At 32.3% G+C, this 16559-nt stretch overlaps 3 protein-coding genes across 3 annotated transcripts, besides 6 other annotated features; 1 reads left to right on the top strand and 2 right to left on the bottom strand.

Annotated features, from left to right (window-relative positions):
- Positions 1-494: 494 nt before the first annotated feature.
- Positions 495-2643, bottom strand: UA08_06771 (hypothetical protein; the record flags this gene model as incomplete). The annotated part of the gene is made up of 10 exons (XM_020269084.1): positions 495-725; positions 798-867; positions 922-968; positions 1059-1270; positions 1336-1553; positions 1610-1641; positions 1704-2097; positions 2153-2481; positions 2526-2579; positions 2629-2643. 10 exons carry the CDS (start codon positions 2641-2643, stop codon positions 495-497), a joined length of 1602 nt encoding a protein of 533 aa, XP_020118369.1.
- Positions 2644-3678: 1035 nt separating this feature from the next.
- On the top strand, positions 3679-5636 carry UA08_06772 (hypothetical protein; the record flags this gene model as incomplete). The annotated part of the gene is made up of 4 exons (XM_020269085.1): positions 3679-4030; positions 4095-4172; positions 4241-5500; positions 5563-5636. 4 exons carry the CDS (start codon positions 3679-3681, stop codon positions 5634-5636), a joined length of 1764 nt encoding a protein of 587 aa, XP_020118365.1.
- Positions 5637-6128: 492 nt separating this feature from the next.
- Positions 6129-7334, bottom strand: UA08_06773 (hypothetical protein; the record flags this gene model as incomplete). Its single annotated transcript, XM_020269087.1, has 1 exon — positions 6129-7334. The coding sequence occupies one exon, from the start codon at positions 7332-7334 to the stop codon at positions 6129-6131; it is 1206 nt and encodes a 401-aa protein (XP_020118328.1).
- A 592-nt stretch (positions 7335-7926) lies between these two features.
- Positions 7927-8774: a repeat region (Identified by RepeatMasker using a combination of RepBase library and repeat library created with RepeatScout).
- Positions 8762-11250: a repeat region (Identified by RepeatMasker using a combination of RepBase library and repeat library created with RepeatScout).
- Positions 11218-11319: a repeat region (Identified by RepeatMasker using a combination of RepBase library and repeat library created with RepeatScout).
- Positions 11251-11715: a repeat region (Identified by RepeatMasker using a combination of RepBase library and repeat library created with RepeatScout).
- A 462-nt stretch (positions 11716-12177) lies between these two features.
- Positions 12178-15003: a repeat region (Identified by RepeatMasker using a combination of RepBase library and repeat library created with RepeatScout).
- Positions 14977-16559: part of a repeat region (Identified by RepeatMasker using a combination of RepBase library and repeat library created with RepeatScout) that runs on past the window's edge.

The following is a 16559-nucleotide window of genomic DNA, read 5'->3' on the forward strand; positions in this document are numbered from 1 at the left end:
ACATCGTCGCCTCGACTCACACCCATCCAACCGTTGTTGTAGCATCAAACAGAACCAACCATGCTTGCCAAAACCGACGTACCGTGATACATCCTCGAGCACGATCCCTCGAATAAGCAAAACCACCAAGCGCCGTTTGAATCATACCCTCAAACCGCGCAACATATACAAGAAATGGAGGTATCTTGCTGAGGCATAGCCGGTGTAGCATACTCACATCCTATGGGGCTGGCTCTAGAGCTGATGAAGCCATGATTGCCAAGAGGCTTAAATACTAGACGGTTATTTCATATTAAAGTTATTCATTCATTCTCACAGGCGAAAGAGAAGAAAGGGTCCGTTAAGTCATGTCAAAACAAAGTAAATCTGGTGGGCCCACTATCGCCCCTGCACTTTGATTTTAGGGCTTATTACTACTTTAGGAAAGAGACATATACGTAGTGCTATCATCTTCATCTCCGTCGCCCTAGCAGGCAATTTACTCACAAAGGTGATCAAGGCAAAGCGACAGTCTCAACAGTAGCATTTTCCACGTGCTCCCCATGCTCAACATCCTCCAATTTCACCCCTCTGCCAGATTCAAAGGCAGTGAGTGCTTCGCCATGAGCCATATCGCGCTCAAAGATAGCACCGACTTTGGTCGCTGACCGATCGAAAATTACCCACGGTGTGCGGTCTTTGGTAAATAAGAAATCCATTTCTTCGAGTGTTTTGCCGGCCGATTCCTAGTTGTTATGAGTGTTAATCGGGGAGTTGCAATGTGTGCGCGCTGAGAATTCGGGGTTAGAAGAGCTCACGGGATAGAATAAAAACACTACAACTGCCATCAGATAGCATAGAGCCATGAAAATGAGATAAAGCTTCCATCTGCTTGGTTATCAGCGTTGTCTGATGGCCCACTGAAAGAATACGGATACTTACGAAATCTTCTCCATGGCTGTGGGTATATACAACCCAAACCAGAAGTTCTAAAACATCACATAGTAAGCGGGTGCCATGGCATTACGCAAGTTGCATATCATTCCGTAGGCAGAAAGATGTAGTAGGATTTCACGTACAACAAACCAATTCGTCGCCGACGAAAGCGAAGTACCTCGTCCTCGCATTTTGAGTGAAAATAACTCAGCCGGATAGACCCATGCTATGCATGCCCACGTCAAAGCAAAGACCATGACATATATATACACGAATGCAACCGTAGCATTAGATGCATTGTAATCGGCGAAATTGAAATTTGTCTTTTTGGTCAGTGGATCATAAACCGGATCTCCTGTTAATGATATGAACTATTTGTTAGAACCCACATCTTATCGACCCTCGGTTTAGTTGTCTGACCTTTCGTCTTCATAATAACTGCTATCAGCATCATCGCTATACCCATGCCAACCCCGCCAATTATCATTGGTCGTCTTCGGCCCCAGGTGTCCATGTAATACATGTTTGGTAAGGTGAAGATGTTTAAAATAACACCCTGAAGTCCGTTGGCAAGAAGTGAAGCTGAAGTTGCGCCGAGTCCAGCCTGCTGGAAGAGAAAGACTGCGTAGTACATAATACTAATGCAATATTAGTGTTTAGGCTGAGAAGACTGAAAAGGTATTTAATCACATACACGTTTATACCGGTGACTTGCTGCCAGAATTGCTATACACAAAGCATTAGATGCACGAGGAATGATAAAATTTCTTACGTGGTTGGATACTCACCACCCCAATGGCTAACCAGGTACGTCGTGCCTCTGCGCCAAAAAGCATCGAGACATAGGTCGTTGGAGGATTGCTTTTCTCCCATTGTATCTTAGCAATGATTTCAGCCAGTTCCGCACGCACATAGGGATCATCAATATCTCCTTTGGAGTGTAGTCGTGCCAACACATGCAATGCCTCTTGCTGTCGATCCTGCTGAACAAGCCAACGCGGAGATTCAGGCATGAAGTACATCGTAATATGCAACACAATTGTTGGAATCATCTGTAGGCCGATGGGGAGCCGCCAAGCAGCCTGGCCATCCATATGACTAGTGCCGTACTGAATCCAAAAGGCAATCAGAATGCCAAAGTTGATGAAACACTGCTGGACGGAAATTATACGTCCACGGATTCTGTCTGTCAGTTAGCTTAAGGGATATAGAAGGTAGTGATAGTTGGCCGACTCACTCCCGAGGCGAGATTTCACTCTGGTAGTTTGGCACCATCATTGCCAGACACCCATTCCCCACGCCATTGATTACTCTGCCAGCCACCAAGGCCGTGACATTATTGGCGGTAGTCGAGATGATGATTCCTATAGTGAAAACAGCAGATCCAATCAACAACGTTCTTTTCCGGCCTAGTCTATCAGCAAGAAATGCCCCGGTAAGAAGTGAACCTGCAAATGCGCCGCTCTGGATAGAAGCCGTGATGCCACCTTGTAAGAAGTTGCTAGGGTAATTCATGTACGAGAGAAATTGAGGCATGACTAGAATGCCGCTCATGGAACCGGTGTCCTATACAAATAAGTATATGGCTACGCTTATGGAATAAGACATACATAGCCAAACGCCAGCCCGCCTGTGCAGGGCGCAATGCCATAGAGATAGATTGTCTGGTTATTTGATCAGTCCTTGTCGTGATGGGCGGCTAGTGTTGCTCACCCAAGGAACTCCCATAGTGCTTGCTGGATTGTGTGTCCCAAGAAAATTATGCAAATACTGACTACAGCGATTACTTGGAGAATCACAAGCTTTATAGTGGGAACTTTCAAGGCTAATATCACCGTGCATGCGGGGTTATATCCACCAAGCCAAGTCATATAGTTAGAGCTTCCCCGTGGGGTGTCATACAGGCTGCTAATATTGCCCAGCGTCAACTTGGTCCAACTGTAAGGAATGGGATATGGTTGTCCTAAAATTTATTATCTAGTGATAATCATCTACATATACTACAGATTTGATGATATTTTGCAGGCTTGCAATGGTGCATGGACTCTATACAAGCTGATGGCCTGAAATTTAAGGCTTGAATGCGAGTCTCTAATTAGCCGGAGACTCTCTGATTGGCGGGAAATTTTACCAAACAGGCAAAACGTGGGGCAAGCAGATTCTGGGATTTCTGGGGTAACAAAATAAAATTTTGGTTTCCAATCTTGGAAGGTTTGCAGTCCAGAGATAATAAAAGAAAAGTCTTCATCAGACAACAGAAAATGCTTCGCACTTGGTCTTAGCCCTAATAGGAATTGGATCTTCACCGCTCATTCCGGACTTCGGAGTTAGAGTACCTGCTGGGCTACTTACTTGAAAGCTGAAACCAAACTATTATCAAATTAATGCCGGCTTGTCAGCTGCATAGTAGCCTAGAAGGAAACCGAAGATAAGATAGCCCATCCTTCCAGATAGCATACAGTGGAAATGGGCTCAAGCAGGCCTATGGCAAGGCAAGGGCGGGTTATGCTGAACGATTAGCAGCATGCGATGCTCCATCGACTAAACAAAACAGGCAGGCCATGCACCCGATGGGGACTAGTCAACGTAGTATGTAGCATCATGATTATTGAGCAATTGATAGCACTGCCAACCAATCAGAGCGTCGGACACCTCAGCCCTAGTCGCATGTTCTCGGAAAATTTGAATAGCATATAAACATTTCATGCCCAATTCCTCCCTTCCATCTTTCTCCGAGCACCACATCAGCATCAAGTATCAACCATGGAGCCTGCTGGCAACCAGCCCGAGGAGGCGCAGGCCGTGAGCACGTACATCAAGCCCCAATATCGCCCTCCGCACGATGCGTCGATCTGTTTCGAAGAGTATCACCACTACGCGAAGATAACTAGAGAGAAGGAGCTATCGTATGAGGCGCCTAAGCTCATTTGGCGCGAATTCTTCGCGCGGAAAAAGCACGTTGATACCTCTGGCGCTCTGGCTGCTCCGCCGGACTCGCCTCAGAATACCGATCCGAGCGAGAAAGGCACCGCAGATCTGCCCCATGGTCTTGAAATAACCGACGAGGAGTGGGAAAATGCTAGTCGTCTTCTCAGAACCGCCGGCACTGGAGCATGTAAGCATAAACTAGCCGGATGTTGTTTCTATTGCAAAATCTCCTAACTAAACATCCATCAAAGGCTTCTATCTCATCACCACGGACGTTCTCGGCCCATATGGCTCCGCATTCGCGATCGGCACGTTGGGTTGGGGACCAGGTAAATATCGCCCGTCGAATATGAACCCTCACAATAAGATAAATGTTTTAACAATGGGGAATCCATAGGTATCGCCTTGTACACTGTCTTCGGCTTCCTGGCTGGATACTCCGGCTATCTAGTCTGGAACGTCTTCCTTGGAGTCGACAGCTACGAGTTTCCAGCAAGGAATTACGGCGATCTCGCATTCAGAACATGGGGCAGAACTGCCCGATACATTACGAACGCCTGTCAAGCTATCGGACTGCTCTTACTACTGGGCCAAGTCACCATTCAGTACGGTGAAAACATTTCCCAGGTGTCCAAATTCCGACTTTGCTATGCCGTGTGCCCTGTTCTCTTTGTCATCGTCGGCTTCTTCGTGACCCAAGTCCGAACTCTGCGGTCTTTTGGCTGGGTAGCCATCCTTTCCGTGGCCCTAAATTTGCTGGTTATCTTCATAACTATGGGTGTCATAGCACATTCTCCTCCGAACTATGCGATTGCAACCCTGGGATCGGCCGGCAGTGCAGTGAGCGCCGATACCATCACGCCAAATGCCGACGGTGTTTATCCTGCAATTATCCACTACAACGGTCTGCCACCCAACTCGCTGGTTGGTTCCATCAACGGTCTTCTATCTGCGGTGCTGGCGTATGCAGGTGTCCAGCTGTTTGTGGAATTTATGGCAGAGATGAAACGTCCACGAGACTTTATCAAGGCCATGTGGGGAGCGCAATTCTTCATCTACAGTGTTTACCTCATCTACGGTTGCTTTGTCTACCACTACCAGGGCCAATACAGCTTCAATCCTAGCTACCAGGGCGTCAGTATCTATGGCTGGCAAACCGTAGGCAATATGCTATCTCTTATTGCCGCATTTATTGCCGCCGCCCTATACGGCAACATTGGAATCAAGGTATTCTATAACAACATCCTGCTAGACTTTTTCAAAGCTCCTCCGATTACTTCCAAGCCTGGCAAGATCATCTACGCCGCATTAGTGCCTGTCTGGTGGATCGTCGCATTTGTCATTGCAGCAGCTATTCCCGACTATTTCGGTTTCGTCAGTGTCATTTCCGCTTCCATGCTGCTGAACTTGACGTACACGTTCCCTCCACTCTTTGCCCTGGGTTATGATATCCAAAGGAACGCCATTCGCACCGAAAGCGGCGAGGGTTTCAATGCTGCCACGGGCCAGGTCGTCCGCGAAACTTCGACTGTCCGACGATGGATACGAGGGTTTTTCAGCGGTGGTATCCTCCAGATTAGCATCAACATCTGGCATGTCATTTACTTTCTCGCGTCGCTGGCCATGTGTGGCTTAGGAATGTATTCGGCTATCGAAGGTAAGGTTTATCTCCTCTATTCTTTTCAGTGACCATATAGCTGACTTGATACTTAACTTCAGGCTTGATCGAGGCGTTCGAGAATCCCGAACTGAATTCCTTTTCATGCACGTCACCGTTGAATCTGAATGCTTAGTTTAAGATATTTGGGCTGGTTGTTAATTCTTCTTCGGGTCTAAAAGGTCTAGCCATAAAGTGTGGCATAAATATACATGTGTAACATAGATGTACTTATCATACTATAGTAGCAAATTAGCAGTTAACTAAGTTATATAAGGGTGTGGGTGACTAGTTATTTTCAGAATACAAACAGAGATTTAATTAACAACTTCATATCACTAGCGTTATCAGGATCTCTGTGTATGAAAAATGACAAAAAAAAATTACTAGAAAGGAGGGGAAAAAAAGGAAATCAAATGAGTGCATCATCCGTGAATCGAACACGGGCCTCGTCGATGGCAACGACGAATTCTACCACTAGACCAATGATGCTTGTTATTGTACCGTGCTACAAATTTCAATTTAACATACGTTTAACATACAAGTAGCAATCTGCAAAGTACGGCGAAACCAAACATAGGGAAAAGAATGAGAAATTTTTATTCCTATAATAATGAATAATAGATATCTACGAATCCAGCACTTCCACAACAGCCCAGGTGATAGACCACCTCCAACCGCGCCCTCCCAGTTTTTCCATAACCCTTCTACTTGCCGCATTACTCTCCGCGACGTCGGCATGCGCGTAGCTCAAATCCGCTGCCTCCGGTGAGCCATAGAACCCCGTCGCCATTCCTCTTCGCATAACCTCCTTGGATAATGCGATTGCCAGGCCCTTGCCACGATGTTCGGGCTCAACATGTAACGTTGCCAGAGATCCATCAAAGGCGAGGAATCCCCAGGCAATAGGCGAGGCTGACGGTGGTGATTCTGTTGCCGAGGAGAAGGAAGAAGAGCCATTGTAGTAAATGACAACACTAGGCATATTAAGTAACGTCTTTCGTTCCCGTGGAATATGTGTGCGAGACTTCACCAGCTCAACATGTTCCGGCAGCAGTCCATTTCTCCCAAAGTAATAACCCTGTGGAAGAGCGTTACTCTGTCCATCACTAGTTTGGAAGACCTTCGAAGGGAAGATGTATTTCACATATGGCGAAGTGTCGTAGCGATGAACCTTCAATCCAGATTTGAAATTAGCACTGGTGTAGGAGTCGTTGTCATTTGCGAGAAGTAATTTCATCAGCCCCGTATGTAGAGACCCTAGAAGTATAGCGGGGGCCTTGTGTTTTGCGATCACTTTGACCTTAGGCTCGACATTATTGCCTTCTTCCTCTCTTCGATTGAGTTTGTCGTCCACCTCCGATAGATGAGAGAGATATGCAGGCATCAAGTTGCGGTGAATGAACTGCAAGAGATTCCAAAACTGCTCCCTCGCAATGTTCAGCCTATTTTGACTAACGGCTGAAAAGTCGGATATATTCTTCTCGCCATCATCATCGTCATCCGCTGGCAAAACCTCAGCCTCAAGACTGGAATATACCCATGCCTGAGTCTCTCTGCCAGCAAATAGATCCACATAAGCTGCAATCCATGGCTCATCGACTTTTTCTCCATTTCCCGAAATCAGATTCGCGCTGACGACGTAATGAGCAGTTTCCCTCGGATGTGCGCAATCATACTGAATACGGCGCAAAACAGGTAGAGAGCTTGGGAGAAGCTTCTCTAGGGCCGGGATTAGTTTTTCATTTGGTGTTTTGTTCTGAGTGATAAATTCTGGGATTGTTTGGTTGTTTTTCGCCTTTTCAGGAGTGGTCTTTCCTTTCGTTGTTGTCATCGTTGATACCGGGGACTGCGACTACAGAGATTTTTCTCCCTTTCAGGCACTTCTATGATTCGAGTCAGCGCTGGTTATCATATCCTCTTTAAGATTATTCTTTGAGATATGTCACCGTAAAGGTGGTTCATGACGTGAGTCATTGAGGCTAGGTTGGCTCCTCTTTAGTGTCTCCACTACGTCTGCTGTCTATTATCCGCAACAAAAAGGTATAAAGCTTTTTATGTGTGCGAGTTACTCGTAACCACATAAGGAATAGTTAAATACAAAATCTAACACTGTCATTTGATACAAGCGGAATTTTAGGTGTTTAGCTGTTACACAGGTAGCATTGTCAATTTACTAGGTAAATAGATATATAAATATATATCCGCTAGATATCCGCGGGTATAGATAAAGTATATGCATTCGCTTATCCCGTCTCTTGCAACGGAGCCATACCTACCTACTTAGATAGGTGCTTCGATATGAGAACAATCAAAATCCATTAGAACAGCAGATTAGACCCAAAATTGACTTTTCATATAAGCTCAAGAAAGAACCTCGAAGAAAATTGAATGTACAAGTAAATTAAGAAACTAAATCTCCGGCATAACGTAATCCACCCCCGAACCGCCACCACCACCGACCCGCCACTTCCGCCGAAAACGCGTCAAAATATTCAACCCTCTATATTCAACACATCAATATACCACTAATTTGCGATAAAAATCATACAAAATCTGAAGAATAAGAAGAACAAATTTTATTAACTATTTCTAATTTATAAAATAAAAAAATTCCTAATATTAAACAAGCAATAAAGATTTATAATATTTCTTAAATAATTCTTTAAGATTAACTAAAAGATATCTAATAATAATCTTAAATATGCACTAATAGACATAAATTAATCTAATTTAAAAAGAAATCGCTTATAAAATAAATATTAAATTTAAATAAGTAAGAATTATCTTTCTAATTTTTTATAGTATAAAATATAGCTAATATTCTTTTTTCTTAATATAGAAATCAAATAGTTAGTAAGAACTAGATATATAAACTAGTTTAACATTAATTAGAGCTAAAATTATAATTTTTATAAAGATATAACTATAAGCATATTAAATGTAAAAATTTAAAGATAATTAAGAAATATTTTAATTATATATAAAAGACTATAACTAAGTATAGAATTCTATTAAAAGATATCTATAACTTTAATAAGACTAGCTTTATAATAAATTTCTATATAAGTATAAAGATTATTACTAAAAATAATTAATATAACTATCTACATCTACTATAATCTAGTAATTGAGAATAAGTAATTACAATTAAGATAGTTAACTCTATTAATTAAATCTTACTTTTATATATAATTTTTAAAGCTATTAAATATTTCTAGAAAAGTTGATTTAAGACTCTTTTAGATAATTAGAAGATTAATATTAGTAATAAATAAGACTTAGCTTTAATTATATTAATAAAATTAACTTTCTTACTACATTTTTAAAGGCCTATATAATAGTATATAAAGTTAAAATTATTTAGAATAGCTTTAAAATAACTAGATTAATATTATTAAATCTAGATTAAGTTTATTAATAACTTTATCGGAAACTTCGGTTCGATTACCATCGAGTATAGCTAGGATAGCTATTAACGGGCGAAGTTAATAGGCTTCTAAGATTAAAAGATCTCGGTAGACAAAAGAAATAAGAATAAAGCTATAAATATCCTAATCAATAGAAGATCATATATTTAAATTATTACAATTAATTCAAAACAATAGAAGAAAACTAAATATATAGTAAATAAATATCTTTATATAGCTTTCCTCTATTATAACTAATATAGTAATAGCTCTATTTGCTCTATTCTAACTAACATAATTAATATAGTGACAGCTCTACTAGCTCTATTACCCTAACCCTAAAACTTTATAGATAATCCTTTATTCTAATATACATTAATTCTATAATAATTAACCTAATCTATTAGCTATAATATTCTAATTCTTTAATAATCCCCTCCTCTAAAAACTAGTATCTTAATAGCTCAATAAATAGCTTATATCCTTTAAAGTATAGATAACTAATCCTAACTCTCTAAATATTCTAAATATACAATCTTGTAATTTTATACTAACCATATCTTTAAAGTAAAACATTAACAAGAATAACCTTATACTATATATTAAGCAATCTAGCATAAAGTTATTTTTATCTTATTTTTATTACTCTTTATTAAATAAGATTTATATAAAATCAGAAATATTATCATACTATAGCAAATATATGTAAAATAGTCATTACAAGTGCATTTTAATAGCTTTATCTAATCTTATATAGAAAAAATTTCTTTATACTTAAAAGCGCTTAGAAGAGGATAATAACAAAATAAATATTAAAATTAAAGCTTTTTTAATAAAACATACTCATCTTAATAAATAATAAAAATTACTATAAAAATATGCTAATTAATTTATTTAATCTAATATCAAGGATATTAAAGAATTAGAATAATTAGAAAAAATAGAAAAAAAGATAAAAGTAAAATAAGCAAAAAAATAATAAAAGACTAAAAAGCTTCTAACTGCTACTTTTATTTTATAAAATAATAATCTTATCCTTAATACCAACTTTAATCCTTTTGTCTTTCTTAACCATACTTTTATCTCTATTCCTAAATCTTTTCAAAGTAATTCAAATATCTAACAGATTCCTATATATCTTTTTTAGGTCTATATCCTTTCCATCTTATAAAATAATAAATATATCCTTTTTCTAACTTATACTATAGTATTCTTTTAATTTTATATTCTTTATTATTTACTATTTCATCTTCATTTATTAGATTAGTAGTTAATTCTAATAATAAGATATAAAATACTAAATATATTTATATTCTTACTAATAACTAGAGTTTATAATTATTATTTATAAGTTTTTCTTTAATAGTAAATAGTCTAAATTTAACTATATTAAATTTATCATTTAATTTTATACTTTTAATATTAAAATTTTTTAATTTTAATATTTATTATAGAAAATAAACTCTCTCCTTCTTTTTAAATACTAGCACGTCCTTATACTTCTTATTATAATATCTTTTTATTCTTATTTCTGCTTATTTAATATCTTTTAACAAATTACTATATATCAATTATATATATATTACTTAGATATTTACTTTATTAGATACTTCTTCTCATTTAATATTTTCTTAATTTATCCTTAGAATTCTTCCTAGATTAGCAAAATATAGTACTTATCCTATTAATATATTTATAATATTATTTATTACAAACTAAGCAATTGATAGTAACTCTACTTAATTATCTTGATTCTAATTTAAGTAATGTCTTAGATATTATTTAACTGCTTAAATCATTCTTTTAATCTAGTTATTAGTTTATTAATAATATATAATTAATAAATTATATTCTATTTTATAATTTTTCATAATTATCTACTAAAATTTAAATATAAATAACTTATCTCTATCAGATATAATTTTACTTAATAATCTAAATATTATAAATACTTCTTATAATATTAGTATTACACATTATCATACTATTAAATCCTTTAACATTAGCTTTAAAATAATATATTTCATAAGTTTATCTATAATAACAATAATTTTAGTATATATGATTCCTAAAATAAGATTCTTTAACTCTAGTAAGTCTTATATAAAATCTATTATAATCTTCTATTATATTTTTATCAATATTTCTAGAATCTGCATTCTTCTATAAGGTCAATAATTAATTAATTTATTATAATTATAACTATCACATTTCTTAATATAGTCTTCAATCAACTTTCTTATTCTTAAGAAATAATATATTCACTATATCTTTTCTATTATTTAGTCAATTCTATGATATCCTTCAATTAGCAAATCATAATTCATTTAAATAATTTCTTGTCAGAGAATCAGAATGTCACAGCCAATGGATATGAAACGCTAATGCGTGGGAACAAAGGATTATCCGAAAGACGCCATGAGCAAAGCTAGGACATATTAGGATTAGGGCTATCATGGCTATTAGAGCCAGTTGTTAGTACATGGCTATAATAGATATAATCAGACTTATCAGAGCCTAATAAAAGGAAATAGCTATAATAGCTATAATGGAGGAAAGGCTATAAAAGGATGTTTATTTATTATGTATTTAATTTTCTTCTATTATTTTAAATTAATTAAGATAACTTAAATATATAATTTTCTATTAATTAAGATATTCTATCTTGTTTAAGACTTTATTTGTTTTATTATAACTTTTATATACTAAAAGTCTATTAATTTTGCCTATTAATAGTTATTCTAGTTATATTTAATAATAATCTAACCAAAGTTTCTGATAATTTAAAACCCTTAATATAAAAGATAAAGTCTTTACTTAAATATTTAAAATAATAGGCAATAATAGTCTATCTATCTTAAGATAATAACTACAATAAGCAGTCTAAGCTATTATAAGATAGTAATAATATGTGGCAGCAGCATATTATAATAAAAATAATAAGATACCAGCCTACTATGCTATTTTTAAAGAATAATTCAATTAGATAGTTAAATATATATAGTAACTTAAAAACGAGCTAAGGGTTAAGGATAATCAGGTGAATTAACTTAGGGAATACTCTGAATGACTTAAATAAGAAAGAATTGAATGAAAGAATTATATTAAATAATTAGAAGTTTAGATAATATTAAGTTTATTATTAGTTATTAATAAAGTTAAGTTATCTAAGTTAATAAAGTTTAATAGAATATATTCTAAACTTAAGTTATTTTTAATAAATATAAATATGTATATAGAGGCTAATAAGATTAAATAAGATTATAATAAGATAATTTTTATTACAACTTACCTCACTAATAATATAGTTAATTAGATATAGCTAATAATAAATAACTTTTATAATTTAATATAAGAAGACTGGAATGTAATTATTATTAAAATATTTATAAGTTATATTAGCTTTAAGGAACAATTTATATAGTTATTTAGAAATATTGATAAAATACGCACTACTAAATAAAAATTAAGATACTTATAATAAACTAAATCAGTCTAAAAACTAGCAATAGAATTCCAAAAGATAATAGTATTATTAGGATATAATAATAAAATATAGATTACTATATTTAAAAATATACTAAAAGAAGAAGTTTAGATAGAACTGATTAAGATGAATTAATTAATAAATATTAATAACTTTATTAAAATAATAATTAAGATTAATAATAAACTATTTAAAATAAAACAAAAGAAATAAGAATTTTAATAATAGAAAAAATATAGAGGATTCTTGTAGTTCAGAATAAACTAGGCAATATAATAAAATCCATCATAAAACTATAACAGAGATATAGTTATATAGTTAAATGCAACTTTATTTAAAGAAGAAAAAGATAAGCTAAGAAAAGATAAAGCTTACTTTAATTATAGAAAATTAGATTATTTTATAAATAAATATTAAAAGCTAAAAAAGAACTAGAAATTAGCTATTTCAGATTTAAAGGAGCAGATTGTAACCATAATTTTATTGATTTTAGTTAATACTAGTAAAGCTAATAGAACAGCTGATAATAAGATTAATTCTAATAAAGAATTAAAATAGTCAGTCAAAGATGAAGAATAATAACTAAAATAAATAATAAACTATAAAAAGATTTAAGCAGAATGGATAAGATAAGTAGATAAAAAAAATATACTAGTATAGCTAAAGAAAATGCTTGATGATTTAAGTAAAAATAAAATATAATATTAAAATATATAAGAAGAAAAATAAGAAAGATTTAGTCTTAGAAGAAGTATTAAATAAATAATCAGTAAGCACTAATATAAGAATAAAACACTAATCTCATAATTATAGGGAACAAACTGATTGAATAAGCTATACTTAAGAATCATCTAGAAAAGAAGGTTATCCTGATAAAGAAAAGACAAAAAGAGAATCTAATATAGAAGATATTAAAAAAAATTCCCCTTTAGAAGAGTTATTTTATATTTAACCAATATTATAAGATGATAGATCAAGAATAATAACCTATAAGAATCTATATTAAGAACAAATAAAAAACCTTATCAAGAATGAAATGAAAATAGAAGCATAAGAGAATGCTATAAATTCTTAGAGAAATGATTTATATAGTTGTATGTCCACTAACATAATCTGCTAGAAAGAATCTCAACAGAAATAAAAGAACTATATTAGGGAATATAAGAAATATAATAAATAGACATATTATATATATTAAAAGCATAGATGAATATATCTATCTTTAGCAATAATATATAAGCAGATTTCACATAAAAGAAGAATACACTTTTGCAATAAATAAAATAAATATATGAAAAATTATTCTTATCATTATTATCTATTTATTAAAAGAAATTTGTATTATAAAGTTCACTAGATAATATATTATAATAACTTATATAAACTTCATATTAGACTAAAGACAATATTAGGATGATTTCTAAATACTTTATCTATTATTTTAAAACTAAAAATAGAATATCTATAAGAATGATTAGAATACTAATATATTTATAAAAAATTAATATATTTCTACTATAATAATTTTATAATAATAAAATACTAGATAAAAGAATTATATAAATAATATATAATCAGTGTAAAGAAATTTTTTAAATAAAGATAATAATTTTGAGAAAGATATATAATTACAATAGAATTTATTATAATAACCACAGAACTAAAAACAGTTAGTCAAATGATTGTGATACTGGCAAAAATTAATAGAAAAGATATAAGAATCTTATTAGATTTAGGAATAGCTTACAACTATATTAAAGAAGAATTTGCAAAAAAAGCTAAAATATTTATTATATAGACAAATAAATAGGCAATAATTATCTTAATTAGTGGAGAAATAATCAGTTAAGGCTATAAGAAATAGGCACTGAATATTATTATAAGATTAGGACAATATGCTATAATAGTTATGCTTGATATTGCACTAGTATTAAGAGAATACTATAATGCCGTATTTAGAATGATATAATTATGAATGCAGAACCTAGTAATTGACTGGATGAATAGAATAGTGGCAGTTAATAATATAATATTATGAATAAGGATTATTAAGAAGAAGATCAAAGAAATTGCTTAGCTATATGAGGAATTAGGGCAAAGCCTTAGTATGCTATTAGTCACTAAAGAATCAGGATAGAAAACAGATAAATAGAAGCAGAAGATGACATTTATTAAAGATGTTATATATATTAATAATAGAAATAAAGTATAAAGAGGAAAGCTATAAAATAATTAGAAGAATCTAAGTAATAAAAATAAAATGAAAATTAGAAACAATAAAATAAGAGAAATTAGGATAATCTAACAAGTATAAACAATCGAAAAAATAAGAATTATAGAAAAGATACAGAAAATGAAACTAAAATTAAAGGAGTTATATGAAAAGGAATTTATAGAAGTTTTAGCAAAGTTACCTAAGAAATACTATAAGTTTATTAAACTATTTATAAAAAAGGAATAGCAATTACTAATATATAATAAAAAATTTGAAGTATAAATTAAACTAGAAGAAGAATTCATGCTATCTTTAGTCAAGTAATATCATAAATCAAGAGATAAGTTAGAACTTAAAAATAAGTTTATTAATAAATTTTATAAAGCAATATTGTCGGAAACTTCGGTTAATTACCATCGAGTATAGCTAGGATAGCTATTAACAGGCGAAGTTAATAGGCTTCTAAGGTCGAAAGGTCTCGGTAGACAAAAGAAATAAGAATAAGGCTATGAATATCCTGATCAATAGAAGATTGTATATTTAAGTTATTATAGTTAATTTAAGATGATAAAAGAAAACTAAATATATAGTAAATGAATGTCCTTATATAGCTTTTCTTTATTATAGCTATCATAGAAATCTTCTGATTTCTCTAATCTATAGATCATAGCTATTATAAAAATCCTCTGATTTCTCTGATCTGTAGATTATAACTATTATAGAAATCCTCTGATTTCTCTAATGTCTTATCTCTAAGGTTTTATAGGTAATCCTTTGTTTTAATATGCATTAGTTCTATAGTGATTAATCTAATCCATTAGCTGTGATAGTCTAATTCTCTAATAATTCTTTTCTCTGAAGGCTGGTGTTTTAATAGCTTAATAAATAGTCTGTGTTTCTAAAGTGTAGATAACTAATCCTAACTTCTTAAATATTCTAGATGTGTGATATTATGGTTTCGCGCTAACTATATCTTTAAAGAAAATAATCTTAAAGAATTCTCTTCTCTTGTATGTTGAGTAATTTGGCATTATCTATTACTTTCTATGTAATTGGTATGATAATTTAGGAAAAACTTGTATCAAAGTAAAGTTTTCTAAATATTATAATAAGTATATTTATATGAATAATTGTTATTATATTAATATGCCTATATTTAAAGTGATATAAAAGTACTTTTCTAAAGTCTAGAAGCATCTTTAAGAAGAAGAAGAACAAGTTTTAACTAAAATTCTTTATTTATAGAAATAGCAAAAATTATTAAAAAAATAAGCTAGTAAATTCCTTTAAAAGGATATAAAAAATATTGAAGAGTTAGAAAGACTAGAAAAAGTAAAAGAAGAAATGAAAGTAAAATAAATAAAAGAATAATAAGAGATTAAAAAGCTTCTAGCTACTACTTTTACTTTATAAAATAATAACCTTATTCTTAATATTAACTTTAATTCTTCTATCTTTCTTAATTATATTTCTATCTCTATTCCTGAATCTTCTTAGAGCAATTCAAGTGTTTAATAAGTTCTTATATATCTTTTTTAGATTTATATTCTTTCTATTTTATAAGATAGTAGATATGTTCTTTTTTTAACTTATATTATAATATTTTTTTAACTTTATATTCCTTGTTATCTATTATTTTATTTTTATTTATTAGATTGATTATTAATTCTAATAATAAGATATAAAATATTAGATGTATTTATATTCTTACTAATAGCTAGAGTTTATAATTATTATTAATAAGTTTTTCTTTAATAATAAATAGCTTAAATTTAACTATATTAAATTTATTACTTAGTCTTATACTTTTAATATTAAAATTTTTTAATCTTAATATTTATTATAAAAGATAAATTCTTTTCTTCTTTTTAAGTGCTAACACATCCTCACACTTCTTATTATAATATTTCTTCATTCTTATTTCTACCTATTTAATATCTTTTAATA

Source organism: Talaromyces atroroseus (genome assembly GCF_001907595.1).
Source record: "Talaromyces atroroseus strain IBT 11181 chromosome Unknown scaffold_9, whole genome shotgun sequence".
In the NCBI taxonomy this organism is placed as follows: Eukaryota; Fungi; Ascomycota; class Eurotiomycetes; order Eurotiales; family Trichocomaceae; genus Talaromyces; species Talaromyces atroroseus.